We start from the raw sequence: 17,653 nt of genomic DNA, 5'->3' as shown, positions 1-17,653 counted from the left end.
AATGAGAACACTCCCAACCTGGTCCAGGTGGCGTGGAGCTGATGCTAGTGTTTGAGTGCCATAAGCTGCTACACACACACACACACACACACACACACACACACACACACACACACACACACGCACACGCACACGCACACACACACCACAGTTTGACACTAAGAGTCTGATTGTCTACGTCTGAGGACAGAACCCAGCATGTCCCCCACTCCTGCTGCTGTTCCACTCTTACAGTTCTGCATGTTTCTTCATGGTGTAAACTTTATTTTCTGACTCCCAGTGCTAGTGGTGGTGATGATGATGTTACTTGCTCTGATAAAGGTGGAAACTCCACACAGGACCCTGTTGTCCCTGTGTTGGACTGCAGCATTCACTGTAATTATAAACACAGTTTAAGTTGAAACTGCCGAAGCTCCAGACTCTATCTTTATGTCCTCAGACTGTGTTGTTGCTTGGTGCTTCGTGTTTCTGCTGCAGACTATGAACTGTTGGGATGTTTTTTTTCTTTAACCCATTGTTGTAAACTTGGATTTTCATGCTGCTCTCAAGCTGTGGGCCTGGTGTGTCTGCAGACTGGATTGTAGTGTTTTCCTGCCCATTAAAAACATTTGAGTTAAGTTATAAAATTAATAATTTTAGTAGAAATAATGTCTAGTGATGTTCCCATTGGCCACCGATCAATATTGGCCAATTTCTGTAAAAAACACGTGCTCGACCGATTTCCGATCTACTCCTCTTAGAGCCGATTACACCAGAAAATCACACGTCACTGCAGCCGACAGACCCTGTGTGTAGGTGCCGCATCACGCCTTCCTCACCCGCGTGCGCGCAGTGGCACAAGTGTTACTTTAACCCCGTCTGTGAGAGTGACGTAAACACGCAGTGGAAGCTCCTTAAAATGCATCAACACAGCGGATTTAACGGGACTATGAAAGAACAAAGTCTGCTTGGAGAGAGGGCCGTTTTTGTTGCTAACCTGCAGAAATAAGAAAAGATGGAGCAGTCAACAGTTAGACGCAGCTACACTAACCGACACTAATCTCAGGAATCTGTTTCTTTGCTTCATTGTTCTGGTGCTGAAAACATCACTAATGTGGATCAAAGGAGATACACAGATGAATGCACCTCTTATTTATTATTTGGAAATGAGTGGGTGTGGTTTACATCAATACATTATTTTAAATCTGAAATTGATATGGATTGATCAGAAGTTGCTATGTGTATTGTTTATTCGAAAACTATTTACAGAGCAGCCTCAGAATTGAGATTAAATATTTTTGATCACAATAGTAAAGAAACCATTACAGAACAAGTTTTTTCAGTAAAACCAGAACATTAATGTTTAAGTGCATGAATTAATACATCTGAACTCATGCAGTAGGAACTAGGACATATGAAGTACTAGAACCATTTTATTTTAATTTGATTTAACTGATTTTTTCCTAACATTGTTGGCATTTTTCCCACTTAAACAAAACAATGTTGATTATGGTGTGTGTGAGAGAGAGAGAGGGAGAGAGAGTTAAAATAAAAAAATAAAAAATAAAAAACACCCCGACCGGAGCGGAGGCAGTGACCGACTCAGCACGAGCCGTTTTCAGCTCTGTCTTGTCAAACGCACCACGTACGTTACGATAAAAGTAACTTTAAATATTCAACAGAAAAAGAGGCGAGCTGAAGAAAACCTAGGGAGTAGTGACGAAACGCGAGCAACAGTGAAGCAAGCACAGAGAGATCCGTTACTTTCTGTGTGTGCGTGGATGGGCCGGAGCAGAGTTTTGTGTGTAGGGAGGGGCGGGCGCTCAATTTGACTGGCCAATCACAGAGCGTGAAGGCAGTCAGTTACCCAATGAGGATTTTCCTTCAGCACGATTACAGATATTTACGAGTTTTACTCGTTTCATGCTCGTATTCGTCAAAAATGCTTTATCCGTACGCTCATCCCGAGCTGTAACCACCCTGCCCTGCCTCCTCCTCCTTGCTGCCTGCCGGCTGTGATCACAAGCAACAACAGAGTAGTTCTTGCTGCTTCTTCGGGAAACAGCGCAGAAAATTTTTTAAAAATCTATAAAACGGGATCTTGCAGTTGTGGCGCTGGGATTTCAGCCATGCCGCCACGGCTACGTCTATGTAAGGGAAACACTGGGGTGTCCTTCCTGACTTTGTCCACCAGGAAGCAGCACTGAGCACACTCCTGAAGCTGAAAGTTTTTATGCAAGATTTTGTGATTGGGTGATATGGTTTGTATCTCAGCCTATAGGATGAGCTTGGTCTCGCTTTTCTTCTCGACTTCCGAGTCCTAGCTTAAGGTGAAGAGCAGCGAGAGCTGACAGAGAGCTCTGTTTATAGGATTTCGCTTTGCTTCTGCCACAGATCAAATGCGCAATAGCACCTTTATCTTGGTGTGAATTATTTACCATAAATGTCTTACTTTTACTTGGACAAACATGTTAGCTCACAATTTTTTATTTGGTTTTAAGCCCCCTGTGTCAAAACAAGCTGTAGTCATCATCACGCCAAGTGGTTTCCTGGTTGCATAGTAACGGGATTAATGCGACTAGCGCGCCAGCATGTGGATTGACTCTAGCATGTTAAACAAAGGCAGCCATGACCGTGTCAGCATGTATGTTAGGGATGCATGTTTTCCAAAATGCAATAGCTGGTTAACTGGAACTAATCCTTATTTTTATTTTACTTGACAAACTAGGAGTCAGACGCAAGCAGGAGCTCCTCACAGATGAACTGACTGACCTGTTTTTGCTAGTCTCGGTTCTGTTTGCTCTGCCATGTTCTGCCAGGCTCAGAGGTTTGATGTTGTGTTCCAAGAATTAAAAACCTAAGAATAAACTGCTTCCATGCCATGCTCTTTGCTAACTGCTCGTGTTTGAGCACATTTGTTTGGTCATGTGACAAGCTCGTTTCTTCGTCTGCCGTTGCCAAGTAAACGTTTTGAAAGCTGCGCTCTTGCGCACTAGTGGCACAGAATAGGTTGACATCACAGTCGAGGAGGATGGGCTACAACAGCAGAAGACTCCACCGGGTCCACCAAAACTGGACAGTTGAAGACTGGAAAAAAGTTGCCTGGTCTGATGAGTCTCGATTTCTGTTGAGACATTCAGATGGTAGAGTCAGAATTTGGCGTAAACAGGATGAGAACATGGATCCATCATGCCTTGTTACCACTGTGCAGGCTGGTGGTGGTGGTGTAATGGTGTGGGGGATGTTTTCTTGGCACACTTTAGGCCCTTTAGTGCCAATTGGGCATGGTTTAAATGCCACGGACTACCTGAGCAGTGTTTCTGACCATGTCCATCCCTTCACGACCACCATGTACCCGTCCTCTGATGGCTACTTCCAGCAGGATAACGCACCATGTCATAAAGCTCCTATCATTTTTACAAGTAATATTATCATGTCATGTTATCATATATTTATACTTGTCCGTGAAAAGTTCATCAACTCTGCATCATATAGTATAATAGCGTTCTATTAGTTAGTTCTAGTCGGCGCTAAGTTTCCTGTTGCACAGAGCTCTGCGGGGCGGGGGCGTGCTTAGCAAAAAATAAATAAATAAGAAACATTTATTATACCACGGTACATAAGAGAATCACTTTTACGGATTACTGAAAAATCATAAATTCTGAAAGGGGAAAACTCCTGAAAGCTACTTTAAATTATATATACAGTATTTAAAAAAAAGTGTTATATTTTGAATCTTAAGTATTTCGGTTTTTACTCTTTATTTTAATTTTTTTACTTTTGCTCCTGTATTGCTTGTTACTGCTGCTCTGACACCAAGCTTTCCCCGCTGAGGGACAGTAATGTTTTTTTTTTTATTCTATTTCTATTCTGTTTATCAATCTGTAGTCTTTCCAGTTCATCTTTTAAAGTGGGTTCAATATTTTTTCACAGGCCAAAAGCAAAAAAAAAAAAAAGTATTTTCTTAAATGAAAATGCTATATCTCTCCTAACATTCATGCTTTGGAGCAGAAAAAGTGCATGAAAACCACAATATTTCAAGCTCAGTTTGCTCCACTCTGATTTACTGTAATGCTCAATTGTTCAAACCAAATACCAGCAGCTCTGAGCTGAGGGAGAAGTTCATCAGTGGGACGACTGTGTTGTGTTCATCTTCATCACAGACAACAGTTGCTCACGTAGGTTTGTGCATGTAGCTAATGTCCTGCTGATTTCCGACTGTGGAGCAAGAGGCCACGGTGCCCGGCTACAATCACAGTGGTCTGAGGCTCTACTTGTAATTAAACAATCTCAGTCCAAATTCGACCTCCACAGGCATCCAGCGTGACTACAGCCTTGCATAGAAGCCAGGCAGCCATGCGGGTGGGCTGCCCTGGTCCCCGGAGCCCCCTCCTAACCTCTTGGGTTAGCTAAGTTAGCTATTAGCTGCATTGGTTCATTTGTTCCAACTAGGGCTGCTCAATTAATCGAATTTTAATCACGATTACGATCTGAGTTTTGAACGATTATAAAAAACAAAACAAGCCGATTATTTGCTCCTCCCGCTTGCGCTGCCCTGAGTTGCAAATGAAGCGCTCCTCCCACAGTGTTACCAACTTGAAAGGAACCTCCAAGGTTTCAAAAGCTACACTGGAGAATCTTGCACAAAAAAATGCATTTTGGCAATTTTTTTTATAAAAGTTATATAATATTTGAAAAGTGAACTTTTTTTTTTTTTTTACAGATTGTCTCCTCAGCTTCAGTCCTCACCAAACATAGTAAAATATTTGAGTGGTTTTGAGATTTAACCCCTTTAGTGCCATGTTTTGTCCAAAAAAATCAACATTATAAAAAACTAAATCATTTTTTGTGTGTTATGTCCAGAGGACAGGGTAAAAAAATGTTATTTTATTTATTTTTTTGTTCTTTCCCATATGGTTTGGTTCATTGGGTGATTTGTACCATTTGTTGTTTTAATGTGGTTTTGTGTTACATTTGGTATAGTAATACTAAGTATAGGTAAAGAATGATATGTATAAAAGGGGTAGGGACATATAAGTTTCGACTTAAGCCAACTCCTTTTCAGATAGAGAAGAAAAAAAGGACCTCATTTGGAGAATTGTGAGGGCTCTAGAGAATCACAAATGAGCATAAAAAAGTTATTTTTTTACTTTGTATTTTCTGTGTAGTGTCAGATATTCAGTTAAACTCACACTTAAGTCCCTCACGCAAAAAAAACGCATTTTAGCAAAAAGGTATAATAAACATTAAATAATATTTCAAAAGTCAATCTTTTTTACACAGTTTCTCTCCTCAGCTTCAGTCCTCACCAAACATAGTAAAATATTTGAGTGGTTTTGAGATTTAACCCCTTTAGTGCCATGTTTTGTCAAAAAAAATCAACATGAAAAAAAAATTAATTTGTGTGTGTTATGTCCCGAGGACAGAAGTCCTCGGGACATAACACACACAAAAACATGTATTCATGGGGGGTGAATTGTGAGGGCTTTGGAGAGTCACACATGAGCAAAAACGTAGTTTTTGCTTTCTCTTTTGTGTAATGTCAGATAATCAGAAAAACTCAACCTGGTCCCTCTGCACAGAAAAATGCTCAGATGGTCATTTCAAAGTCTATTGGAATAACAAAAGGTGTGTGTGTGTGTGTGTGTGTGCAGTAGATAAAAACGAATCCCAATCTGCGTCATCTACAGTATACAAGCATTTTCAGCAAGCACATCCGTGTAAACATCGATTCCTGCAGGTATTTTTTGACAGGCTGCAGCTTTGAAGTTGTAGCTGTTGATTGTTGTGTGTTGAATTCTTGTTGCCTTTACAACTTGAACAGTACATAAGTTGGTAACTTTAGCTAATTTGCAGCACGTTCAGTTTACATCCAATTACCACAAAGTTTTGATGTAGATCAAAGAGTGTTACAGAGCGGGTTGAGCTGGTTGTCCAGTAATAGGAAGGGTGCAGGTTCGATCCGGCTCTGGACAGAGAATTCTGCTGTTGTGTCCTTGGGCAAGACACTTAACCCACCTCGCCTGCTGGTGGTGGTCAGAGGGACCGGTGGCGCCCGTTCTTGACAGCCTCACCTCTGTCAGTGCGCCCCAGGGCAGCTGTGGCTACATCGTAGCTCATCCCCACCAGTGTGTGAATGTGTGTGTGTGTGAATGGATGAATGATACTGTAGTGTAAAACGCTTTGGAGTCCTGACTCTGAGCGGCGCTACACAAGTGCGGCTCATTTATCATACAAAGCCCCTCCCCCTCCCTCCACCACCCACCAAAGCATGAAGAAATTGTTCCTCGTTAGGAAAATGTCATTTCGACACACACACACACGCACACACACACACACACACACGCACGCACGCACGCACGCACACACACACACACGCACGCACGCACGCACGCACACACACATGCACACTGGTGAGGTGGGTGGGGAAAACAGGTGTTTTTATATTGACGCTTATTAAGAATGTTTTACTTGGCCCTTTCTCAGGACTCCTGGGACATTTTAAGACCAATTTCATATACATTATAGAGGCTCAACGGTCAGTTTTAGATGAGTGATTAACTGCATTCTTTCTGCTCTGTAAGTTTTTATGCTCCTTGTCATTAAGGTGGGTCTCTCAGAGTAAAGCAACTGAGCATTTGAGCTTCTTCAGCTGTGACATAATTTATTCTCTCTTTATAGGACGATTAACCGTGTTTATTTTATAGCTAATAACATTTAAAGTATTCAGTATTTACAATAAAACCAAAAAGTCAACATTTTTCACGATGAGTCCCAGAACGTAACCAACAAACAAAGAACAGGATTTATCCAACCATGAAATATCAAAACAAACAGCCAATAACTATAAGGGTTTCCCACTTCTGATGACTCTTGGGCAGAGAGCAGTAACTCTCCGGGCTTAGTGCACAAAGTGTGGTTGCAAAGTCCTACAGGAAGTCCCCAGTTTATGTTACAGTTGCAATAGGAGCCAAGGACTCATGTCAGCTTTGTGTGTGCACGCTAGAGGATGTACAAGTGTGAAAATATGTCCTAAACTAATCATTTTATCATCTCACCGTCTCCTGAATGTACTTACCCCGGGTCCAATTCTTTCTTTAAGTTGCACACATCGCATTTTCCATCACTCTTCCGTTTTCTCAAGTTTACGCAGTTTTTGGACATCTTGTCCGTAAGCAAGCATTGTAAATGAGGACCCGGGTTTGGGTGGGACACTATGTCCTGCTGTAGCTCTTCTTTCTTCAGGAATGGCTTATGTGGAGGAGTGAATGCGTCGTAGGCTGAAGGCTCAGAGGTGGAGTGAGAAAGTGAAAGAAAGAACAAGTCTGCGTCACACACAGACGGAGAGGAAGTGAGTGTCAGCCAGCCAGCCCTCCCTCCCTCCCTCCCTCTCCCTCCCTTTCTTCCTTCCTCTTCCCTCGCTCAGTCTTTCGTCAGCAGCAGTTAAAATGTCGGCTGTGTAGCTTGTCCTCTGCTCTGCTTTCTCCTCTTCACCATCTTCCTCACCTATTCCTTTCCTTCTTTCTTCAAGCTAGCTGGTAGATCAAAGCAATTTTGAAGTCTGTCTTCAAAGACGGTTCTATGAAGATGGAGGAGAAAGGTAATCTTACACATTTAATCCTTTTTTTTATGTCTTGTTTTTTTTTTTTTGAATGACCTTTAGATTTGTAAAACCCAAACTGTGATGGTCATAAGATAATAGGAAGGACACCAGTAACCATTGGAACTTTGGACCATTTAAGCTGGGTTATCTGTTCTTTCTCATGTATCCTTAATATGTGGTCAAAGAATCTTTTGTCTACCTTGTAGAAAACGTTTTCTCTGATCCATCCTGGAACTTAATCTAGGTGTAACTGGTCGCTGGAGATGAGGCTCTCATCCAGATTTCATCCACTACTGACTGTTGTCTCTGCCACTAGCTTCTGCTTCAGTGCAGCCATACATGTTGTGTCAGATTCATGCTTGTGCCATAGGTGTTTCAACCCTGAGTAATATTACTCTAATAGCATGGATTACTTGATTGATTGGTGACTTAATCAGCTTTGAAAAGTCAGATATTCAGCTTGTGACATCTAAAGAGACTAGGGATGTCCCGTTCCGATATCAGAAATAGGATTACATCGGACTGCATCAAAAATCTCTGATATAAGCAGTCCAATCCACTTTAAATTCTGTTCCAGCACTTCTGTTCGTCAGTGCGCAGATCCAGCATGTAAAGTCCACAGCAACTGGTGAGGTGGGTGGGGAAATGCGGCAGTATTTTTCAATTTTTAGAATTTCAACATTTTTCAATTTGTGCAACACTTATCATGCGCAGGTTTTCTGGGGTGGAACAGAACTGTGAACGTTTAATACATTCAGGATCATCGCACATTGGAAGCAGAATCACAGAACACTGCATGAGAATTTTTGCAAGACCTCTGTGGTGAAAGAAACAATCTTCTGGCATCTGGCTACTTCAAACAACCAACACTGTCTGAAACACTTGCAAATTCCCAAGAGACAGCAAAAAGGCACCCTTAACATAAAATATGTCTGTCTGTTGTGATCCATAACCAGCCCCTGTTGATGGTAGTAATGTTGGGTTTAAATGCTTAATTGAAAACTTTTAGCATCACTACGTTTTGCCCAGACACCACTACATTGTTGACAAAACCATACTCCCGATGCATAAAAAGGTGTTTTGCTACACATCTAGATAAAGCAAGTGCTGTTAGCTTTGCCACTGACATCCGGACCGCAGACCATTGTCTGCCATCTTTATTGAGCCTGACTGCATGCTGGATAGATGCTGATATTATTTTTGCAGAAAAGTGTTGCATGTTCAGTATTCAGAGGTTCACACACAGCTAATGCCATCACAAACTCCATGAAGGAGATGCTGCAGGACTGGACATTTTACAAAAGAAGGTCAACATGGTACCTACTTGGAGCAAACGGAGTTCCTCAGAGAATGGTTCTGAAAATTTGAGCTAGAGCTGATACTTGGTACTTAACAGAAGCACAATCCAGTTGCACAGATTACATTAGTGTCAGTCAAAGCAGGTACTAGTGGAATTGTGGCGCAAGTTGTCTTCAGTCTTTATGCCTCTGGTAGGTTCACCCGCGGCAAACAGGTTCAAGGTGAGGAATCAGACAAAAAGCAGCCCAAGACCCCTTATGATGAAAAATATATGGAAACCGTGTTCCCTCGCTCGGACGCCAGTCGCCGGGGCTGGAGCCAGGCTTTGAGGTGGGGCACATTGGCAGTTGCCTGGTGGGTGGGGTTTTGCCCATGGAACCTGGCCGGGCACAGCCCGAAGAGTAAACTTGGTTCCCCTTTCCCACGGGTTCACCACTCATAGGAGGGGCCAAAGAGGTCGGTCAGGTGCAGTGTGCAGACGTTAAAATCCCTCACCTTTCGGCGAAATGGGTCACCTACGTGATTTGTGCAGATCTGATGAGAAAATATGGGGAGGGTGTAGCGAGGCCGGCTTTTCCAGTTTAACCAGTTTCAATATTATCCCCTGGGGGGATTATTCAAGAGTATTTTTAAGACGCCCCCGACACCACTAACAGTAGAAAAATAAAAATCTGTCGCGACCCGCACATAGGCAGCTTGTCTGGAGGTCTTCTTTGTTGATCTCCAGATGATGGCTCTTCCCTGCTTGTACAATTAAAGCTTGAACGGAGTACCGACAGGTTGGATCAGATTAATTTGACTTGAGTGTGATGAGTCGCGCTAGGACACTTTAGATAACGAGGACAAACAACCATTTTTACCGCAGTTTTGCTTAAAAACATCAGTTCAGTCCCTGTGGTCCACTCGCTGTTTACCTCCTCTCTCCCTCCTCTCCTGTGGGTTGGAACCCGCACCTAGCGCACCGGTGTGACGTCATCAGAATTCTGCTCGGTTCCGTAACCAGACTCAGTTCCTTGTTTGAAATGTGTTTCCTTACCGCTCCGCACGGAAGCGGCTAAATAACGTTTAGCGCTCATAAGCGGATTCTCAGCGCTCTGCTCATAAAACAGAAGACCTGCAGGCCTCTGTGAGTTACAACATCCTGATACTGTTCAGGTGTAAACATTGTGCTCCATCCCTGTGTTTGAACTCAGAAGATGCTCCTTGATGCCACAGATATGTGATGTTTTAGCTTGTTTCTTTATTTAACTCCAGAATAAGAGATTCAATTATTACTAAAGCAGTTCAATGTAGTTAAATTAGTCATTCAAAAGATTCTAACATGCTGCAGTGTGTGCGTGTGTGTGTGCGTGCGCGCACACACACGAATTGTGAACTGGCGTTGTGATTTTGCACAACTTTGATGTAGCCATGCTTACGCTGACAATAATGTATCTAAGTAACTTTTACTTTGAGTACATTTTATTTATGATACTTTTTACTTGAGTAAAAATTTAGGCTACTACTCTTACTTGTGCTTGAGTAAAAAAATTATCAAAGTATTGGTACTCGTACCTAAGTAGGACATTTTTGTACTCTTTCCACCTCTGACAGGTGGTAGCCAAGGGCGGGGACCTTGGCGGTCTGATCCTCGGCTACAGAAGCCAGCTCTTGGCACATGGAACGTCACCTCTCTGGTGAGGAAGGAGACTGAATCAGTGTGCAAGGTTGAGAGATTCCGACTAGATATAGTCGGACTCACCTCAACGCATGTCTCTGGCTCCGGAACCAGTTTCCTTGAGAGGGGTTGGACACTCTACCACTCTGTCTTGGACACTTGGGTGAAGAGAGGAGTGGAGCTGTCAACTGACCCCTGCCTGGTGATGACTTGGCTCAGATTGTGAGGGAGGATTCCGGTCAGACCTGGCAGGCCCAAACGTATTAGGACTGTCTTCTGGGAGTCTCCTGTCAGAAGAAACTTCAATTCCCACCTCCGACGAAACTTCCAAAACGTTCTGGGGTAGGCAGGGGTCATTCAGTCCGAATGGGACATGTTCCATGCCTCCATGGTTGAGGAGGCCAACCAGAGCCATGGTTGCAGGGTCATTGGTGCCTGTCATGGCAGCAAACCCTGACCCCACGGGTGGACATTAGCGGTTTGAGATGCTTTCGAGCTGAAGAAATAGTCCTATTAGGTCTTTTTGGATTGTGGGGCTTGTTGATACCATGGAGCAAGACTTCCACACGGCTTCAAGGAGATTCTGGTCCAGGAGGGGAAAAAGAAAGAAAGAAAGAAAGAAAAAAATCTTTTATATAGCACCTCTCAAGATAAAAATCATGAGGCGCTTCACAAAACCAAAAACAAAAAATTTAAGTATAACAAGATTTTAAAAATGATTTAGAATATTTACAAAAAATGTAAGGAAAGGGAGAATGAACATGAATAGGAAATAGGGAAATCAATGGATCCCATGAAAGGATGCAGAATAAGGAGAGGGTGGTGACAAAAGTCACACAAAAGCCAGCTTGAACAAGTGAGTTTTCAGCTGCTTTTTAAAGGAGACCACTGAGTCCACTGATCTCAGGCTCAGGGGGAGAGACTTCCTGAGACTGGGCACCACAGCAGCAAATGATCTGTCACCCAGTGAAGCTGGGTGACAGATCTAACAAAATTGGTGTCAAACGTTTGTGCTGCAAAAAATATTGTTTGTGCTACTTTCATTTTAGAGATCTTAGTAAATGTGTTCAAAGGTCAGCCAGCCCCCCACATTAAGCAAACCAAACAAAATTGGCGTCAAATGTTTGTGCAGCAAAAAAAGTATTTCTGCTGCTGTCACTGAAAAGATCTAAATAAAAGTTTCCAAAGGTTATCCTAGGTCAAACCCCCGCACCCAAGCTGTGCTGATTTGATGCCAGTGGAGGGGTTAAAGGTGAATACAATGAGCACTTTTCCCTGTCCTTTCAGTCACATATCGACCTGTTTACTTTCACCTTAGGAATATTTATCGCCTGTTCTCCTCACTGTATAATCACACTGCCACCATATTAGTTAACCCCTTGAGCCCTAGTCTGGCTCATACGGCTTTGCTCTAAACAACCAGCAGTAGTATAATTAGAAGAGCAAAATGGAAGCGAAAGAAAATAAGCATGGAGAGCACTCGAAATTAAACTTGCAACACCAGAAAACATGGCTGAATTCCTCCACATTTTGCTCTACAATCACTTTTGAAAATGGCACCACAGGAGATGTGTTCATCATTGAACAGGCAGCACAAAAGAGCTTGTGGAGTAGGACAAATTCATCTGAACAAAATAGGTTTATTTTGTTACCACAAACAATCAACCCTGAGAAATTTCAGAGGATGTTTTAACATTTTAGACGTGAGTTTTATTATGTCATTCAGTGATCCATACACCTGCCCTCTGCTCCTGGAGCTCGTGCATGCGTGCGTTGAAGGCGCTGCGTCGTCTTGGTGACATCTGGGGCAGTGTGTCAGCATCAAAGCACACACTCTCTCAGCTCTTTAGTTAACAGTGGAATGTGAAAGTTTGGGCAGTCTTGTTAATCTTCATGATTTTCTTTTATAAATTGTTGGTTGTTATGATTAAATATTTTAGTTAAATATATCATAAAGGAGACACACACCGAGATATTTGAGAAATGAAACATAGTTTATAGGATTTACAGAAAGCGTACGGTAATTGTTTATCAAAATTAGGCAGGTGCATGAATTGGTCTTGGTAGAAACCTAGGCTTGTTTCTTTTTGCAGGCATTTAAGCCAGTGGTGGGGAAAAGCCTGTTGTCTCCTGTAACAGCAGTGGAATTCTTGTTGGATCGACAGCTGGACTTCCTTTCTGACCATTCGTCCTGCCAACCTTACCAGGTAATCAACACACACACACACACACACACACACACACACACACACACACACACACACACACACACAGTGTTACTTTGGTTCAAATGATCAGTTAAAGCGGCTGCAGAGATAAAATTGCGTGCATAAATATACTATTCTTTTTAACATGATTTACACTGAACAAAAATATAAACTCATCACTTTTGTTTCTGCTCCGATTTTTCATGAGATGGACTTAAAGATCTAAAATTCATTCCAGATACACAATATTACCATTTATCTCAAACATTGTTCACAAATCAGTCTAAATGTGTGATAGTGAGCACTTCTGCTTTGCTGAGATAATCCATCCCACCTCACAGGTGTGCCACATCAAGATGCTGATCTGACATCATGAGTAGTGAACAGGTGTACCTTAGACTGCCCACAATAAAAGGCCACCCTGGAATGTGCAGTTTTTTGCTTTATTGGGGGTCTGGGGACCCAGAAACGGTCAGTATCTGGTGTGCCATTGCAATTGGAAGGCTGTACCCGGATATTGCATAAACATAGTGCGGCGGGCGTATTTGCGTCATTTACCCAAACAAAGCTATTCAGTCAAACATGGCCGACGAAGAGATAGAATTCCTCTCACTGATCAGACTTATGTTAAGCATAATTCTGTGCACACGAAGACGCCTGGATGATGCAGATCAATGGTTAATAAAGGAATCACGGAAGCGGTGTGAAGCGCTCCGTTGCGCATCTAGGAGACGGTACCGTAGGAGGCGAGCTGCCATGGTTCGCCGCATGCTACATGAGCGAGCTATCTAGGTGCGCACAGCGTCCCCCGGTCCCCTCCTCCTCCTTGTCCGGAACTCGACCTCACCAGTCTAAAGCAGCCACCCTGTCCGTAACAAGTCCTGTCCTGTTACTAGGGGCGTCGTCCGGTTTATTTACGGAAGAGGTTATCCGATGTTTGTATTCAGACACAAAGGTCTTAAGGACAGATTCCCGAACATTTCCGTTTTTCATGGCCTGCCTGAAGGGGGCTTTTGTTTTCAAGCATCCAGTTACCTGCACATGTTCCTCCACAAGGTATAACAAAAATTGGAGGGTCTGCACTGCAATCTTGGGGCTCATGAGGAACTTTAACAATATTACATAATGTTAGCAAAGACAGTGTGGTGATGAGTGGTGATATTTTGTGTTTCAAGGTATATTACTGCTATAGGAGCATGATCCAGCAAGGGTTCTTTGTGTGATGAAATCCACTTCAGGCTTAAAGCCAAACAATCTTGAAAAATATCAAATCAGCAGAATAATGGTTATGAGCAGCTCAGTAATTAATCCAGGTTCTAGGAAGGTGGTGAAGGCTCTGTCTCCAGGATGTTGTTGCAGTTAGCACCTACTTGGCAAAGCCACTCAGCAGGCTCCAGGTGGCTGACACAGGCCCGGCCCGGAAGCTCAAGGCCAAACCAGGCTCTTGGGGGCATGCAGCAGGGCCAATACAGAAGAACCAGGATCCAAGTGGGTGTAGCAGACACAAGCGATCCAGTCCAAATATGATGGAAGGCCCCATTCAGGCTAACAGAAACCAGATAAAGCCAGGCAGAGACCAGAAGGGCCAAGCAGAAACCAGCAGGATCCTAGTTGAAAATGGTGAAAGATTCTGGCCATACCAGCTAATGTCTGAGCCACTGACAAAGGAAGGTCAGAGCAGGATCCAAGCTGAAGGTGATTGAAGCTCAGTGTTGCCAGATCCAAAATCCCACAATATCGTACAGAGAGGCCTAAATTATCGTTTTTCAGTACAAATGATCGTACATTATAAATTTGAAAATATTGTTCTATAAATGACTTCTCACTCCAATATAATATAACAAAGAAGGTGTTTTATATTGCCCTGTTTAAATAAACATCTAACCCTAACCCCAAACCTGTAAGCACTGAGGTGAAATCTGACTTCAGAACAGTTTAAAATGATGTAATTGACTTGGGAAAGCCACAGCAAAAGACGGTGTTACTAGGTGCAATGTGAAATTATCGTACATTTGAGGATTTTTGAAACTATTGATCGTACATCGTACAGAGCCCAAAATTATGGTACAAATACGATAATTATCGTACATATGGCAACACTGTTGAAGCTTGTGAGTTAGATTATGAGAAGTTTGGGATCAACCACACCACACAGCAGGCCTTTGTTTTCTAGGAATGTGGTCAAACAGGATCTGTCTCAGACTACAGGCCTCACTGTTTCTGCAAGAAAGGTTGAGGTGGAGAAACAATCCAGGACCATCTGCCAAATTGCATGAGCCAAAAAACTTCCCAAAAATATTGAGAATGTTAATTAAAACACCTACTCCAAAAATTTCACAAAATGGAAAGAAAACATTAACTATAAGATCACACAACCAGGGCTGCCATCTTGGACAAAAAGTAGTAGTACACAGCGAGTTCTGTGACCTGTGAGGTGAAAAATATCTAACCCGTTTGATTTTCACCTCTGCATGTTGTGAGGCAGAAAACTTGGTGAAAATTAGGCGCACACAATGAGGAATCTGCTGAGCAGATGGCTGCAAATGACTGTTAGATCAGCTGTTTGCATTTTCGGGCAGCAAACTAAATCAACAACACAAAAACATTTCTCGGACAACAACAAAGAAGAAACATTAGAACAGCAACCACATTTACCCCACATCACCCCCCTGCAAAGCAAATGACCATATTGCATATTTGTATTTGTTCCCTGGTTTTCTGAAGAGTCTTGGCATTGTCTACATAGTAGTTCTGCAGAGGCTCAGGAGGTAGAGCGGGTTGTGCAGTAATAGAAAGGCTGCAGGTTCTATCCCAGCTCCGACCAGAGAATGCTGCTGTTGTGTCCATGGGAAAGACAATAACCCACCTTGCCAGCTGGTGATGGTTGGAGGGACCGTTGGTGCCAGTTTTCAGCACTCTTTGCTTGCCTCTACCATTGCGCCCCAGTGCAGCTGTGACTACATCGTCGCTCATCCTGACCAGCATATGAATGTGTGTCAATGGGTGAATGACTGATTGTGTCTCAGGGGTTTGTAGAACCTTAAGAAGGCGCTACAGGCCATTTGATATTTTAGTACAAACCAACTAAATAACCAATCAGAAAAAAGACGGAAATGCAGAATGTATCGCACGACGCTGTAGTTTTTTAGCTGTAGTTAAAAAAAAGGCGTCTGGCAATGGCGCAAATATCTTTTTTTTTTTTAGAAGAAGAAAGGCTTTTAGTACTTCTACCTGTTGTGGTTTTAAAGACATTCAAGTTATTTATAACAGAGGAAAGAGCCGCAGCGAACTCCGCCGCTGTCTTTGTTTATGAGAAACTGAGCGTCGCTGTGTGTGACGTCCGACGCTGTAGTTTTTTTTGCAGTAGTCAAAAATGGAGTCTGGCGACAGCGCCAACATCTTTTTTTAGGAGAAAGGCTTTTAGCGCTTCTACTTGTTGTGGTTTTAAAGACGTGTCCAAGTCATTTAGAACAGAGGAGAGAGCCGCAGCGAACTCTGCTTCAGTCGCCATGTTTATGACAAACTCGTTATGGTGTGTGGCGTACGCTACTCAGCGCTGATTGGCTCGGTTAGAATTCTCAGGGGGTGGGGTTATTTGAATAGGACAGTTCCCAGATCCTTTCTCTGTGCAGAATTAGACAGAGGGGGAGTCTGGCAGGCCAGGCAAAGTCAAATGCGGCCCTGAAGCACAACAAATAACAATCAGCGAAAATATAAAATAAATCACAAAAATGCACCTAAAAACATCAAAAAATACCCCTACTCTGTAGGAGTGACAGTAGATGCGACCTACACCATCGTGTGCCAAAATGGAAGTTCCGAATAGGGTCTCTTATACATATGATGGACAAGCACTGTTGTGTAAATGGTCCAGTTTAAACATTTCTTAGGTGTCTGACGGTCTGATGGTGTGTCCTTCAGGATGAGGTGGACAGTCATAACCCAGTGTTGAGAGACTACCCTCAGCTTCATGACGAAGTAAAAGGCTGGCTGAAAAACCAGAAGGTGCAGGAAATTTTTATGCAAGGTAAGCTCCTTAATAAGTGATTTTCCTGTATTTTTTAAATTGCGGTTTGTGTTGAATATGTTCTGTTGAATGTGTCTTGGGTCTGCTGTCACATCTTACTGTTTGACTGATGAAGATTACTGCTGCCTCCAGGACCCTACTCTTTAAATGGATACCGTGTGCGTGTGTACAGACAAGACTCGGCAACCCAATGGTTTACTGGGATCATCACACATCACGACCTCTTCAGTCGAAACATGGTCGTTATGAATGACCAGGTATAGTAGTCTTGGGTGGTCCTAAATATGGGTACCATTAGAAGGTTTTACATTTGGCAGTGTGGTCTATAAGTATATAGGATGTTAGTGGCTCCAGACTTCTTCACGAACTGTTTGCGTCACAATCTGTCCTGGAATACAGAAGATACTCACTGGTCCCTATTAGAAAGTACAGAAACCCTTTTTATTAGGTCTTGCTTTCAGAGATTCAACAAGGTGTTGGATTTGTTCCTCAGAGATTCTTGTGATGGCATCACACTATTGCTGAACATTTGTTGGCTGCTCAGCAATGATGTGAATCTCCTGTCCAGTTAAGCTCTGATGGTGTAAGCCGTTGAAGTTCAGTGAACGTATCTTTGTGTTGTAGCTTTGTGACATTAAAAACTGTACAGTGTACAACGATGATTATGATGATGCTTGCATGCATGTGCATGGGTTCTCAGGTACTGGAACCTCAGAATGTGGATCCATCTATGGTACAGATGACCTTTCTTGATGACGTTGTCCACTCTCTGCTGAAAGGGGAAAACATTGGCATCACATCCAGACGAAGGTCACGATCCAGCCAGAACAATTCTGCCCATGTGAGTACAGATTACCCCCCCCCCCCCCCCCCCCCCACAC

At 42.9% G+C, this 17,653-nt stretch overlaps 1 protein-coding gene across 3 annotated transcripts in view; it reads left to right on the top strand.

Moving 5' to 3' along the window:
- jmjd1cb (jumonji domain containing 1Cb) overlaps nt 1-17,653 on the top strand; it is a 173,811-nt gene that overhangs the window by 84,016 nt on the left and 72,142 nt on the right. For 2 of the 3 annotated variants that reach the window (XM_015976266.3, XM_070545366.1), the window contains exons 3-6: nt 12,632-12,745; nt 16,667-16,772; nt 16,905-17,029; nt 17,473-17,613. In XM_015976266.3, coding sequence (XP_015831752.3) covers nt 12,632-12,745; nt 16,667-16,772; nt 16,905-17,029; nt 17,473-17,613 — 486 coding nt within the window. Of the gene's footprint in view, nt 1-7,440; nt 7,580-12,631; nt 12,746-16,666; nt 16,773-16,904; nt 17,030-17,472; nt 17,614-17,653 lie in introns of those variants that run through there. The other variant, XM_070545367.1, reaches the window with a different exon arrangement.

Source organism: Nothobranchius furzeri, chromosome 16 (assembly GCF_043380555.1).
Source record: "Nothobranchius furzeri strain GRZ-AD chromosome 16, NfurGRZ-RIMD1, whole genome shotgun sequence".
Classification (NCBI taxonomy): domain Eukaryota; kingdom Metazoa; phylum Chordata; class Actinopteri; order Cyprinodontiformes; family Nothobranchiidae; genus Nothobranchius; species Nothobranchius furzeri.
The sequence above is the reverse complement of the archived record's forward strand: the minus strand, read 5'-3'. Positions and strand labels throughout refer to the sequence as shown.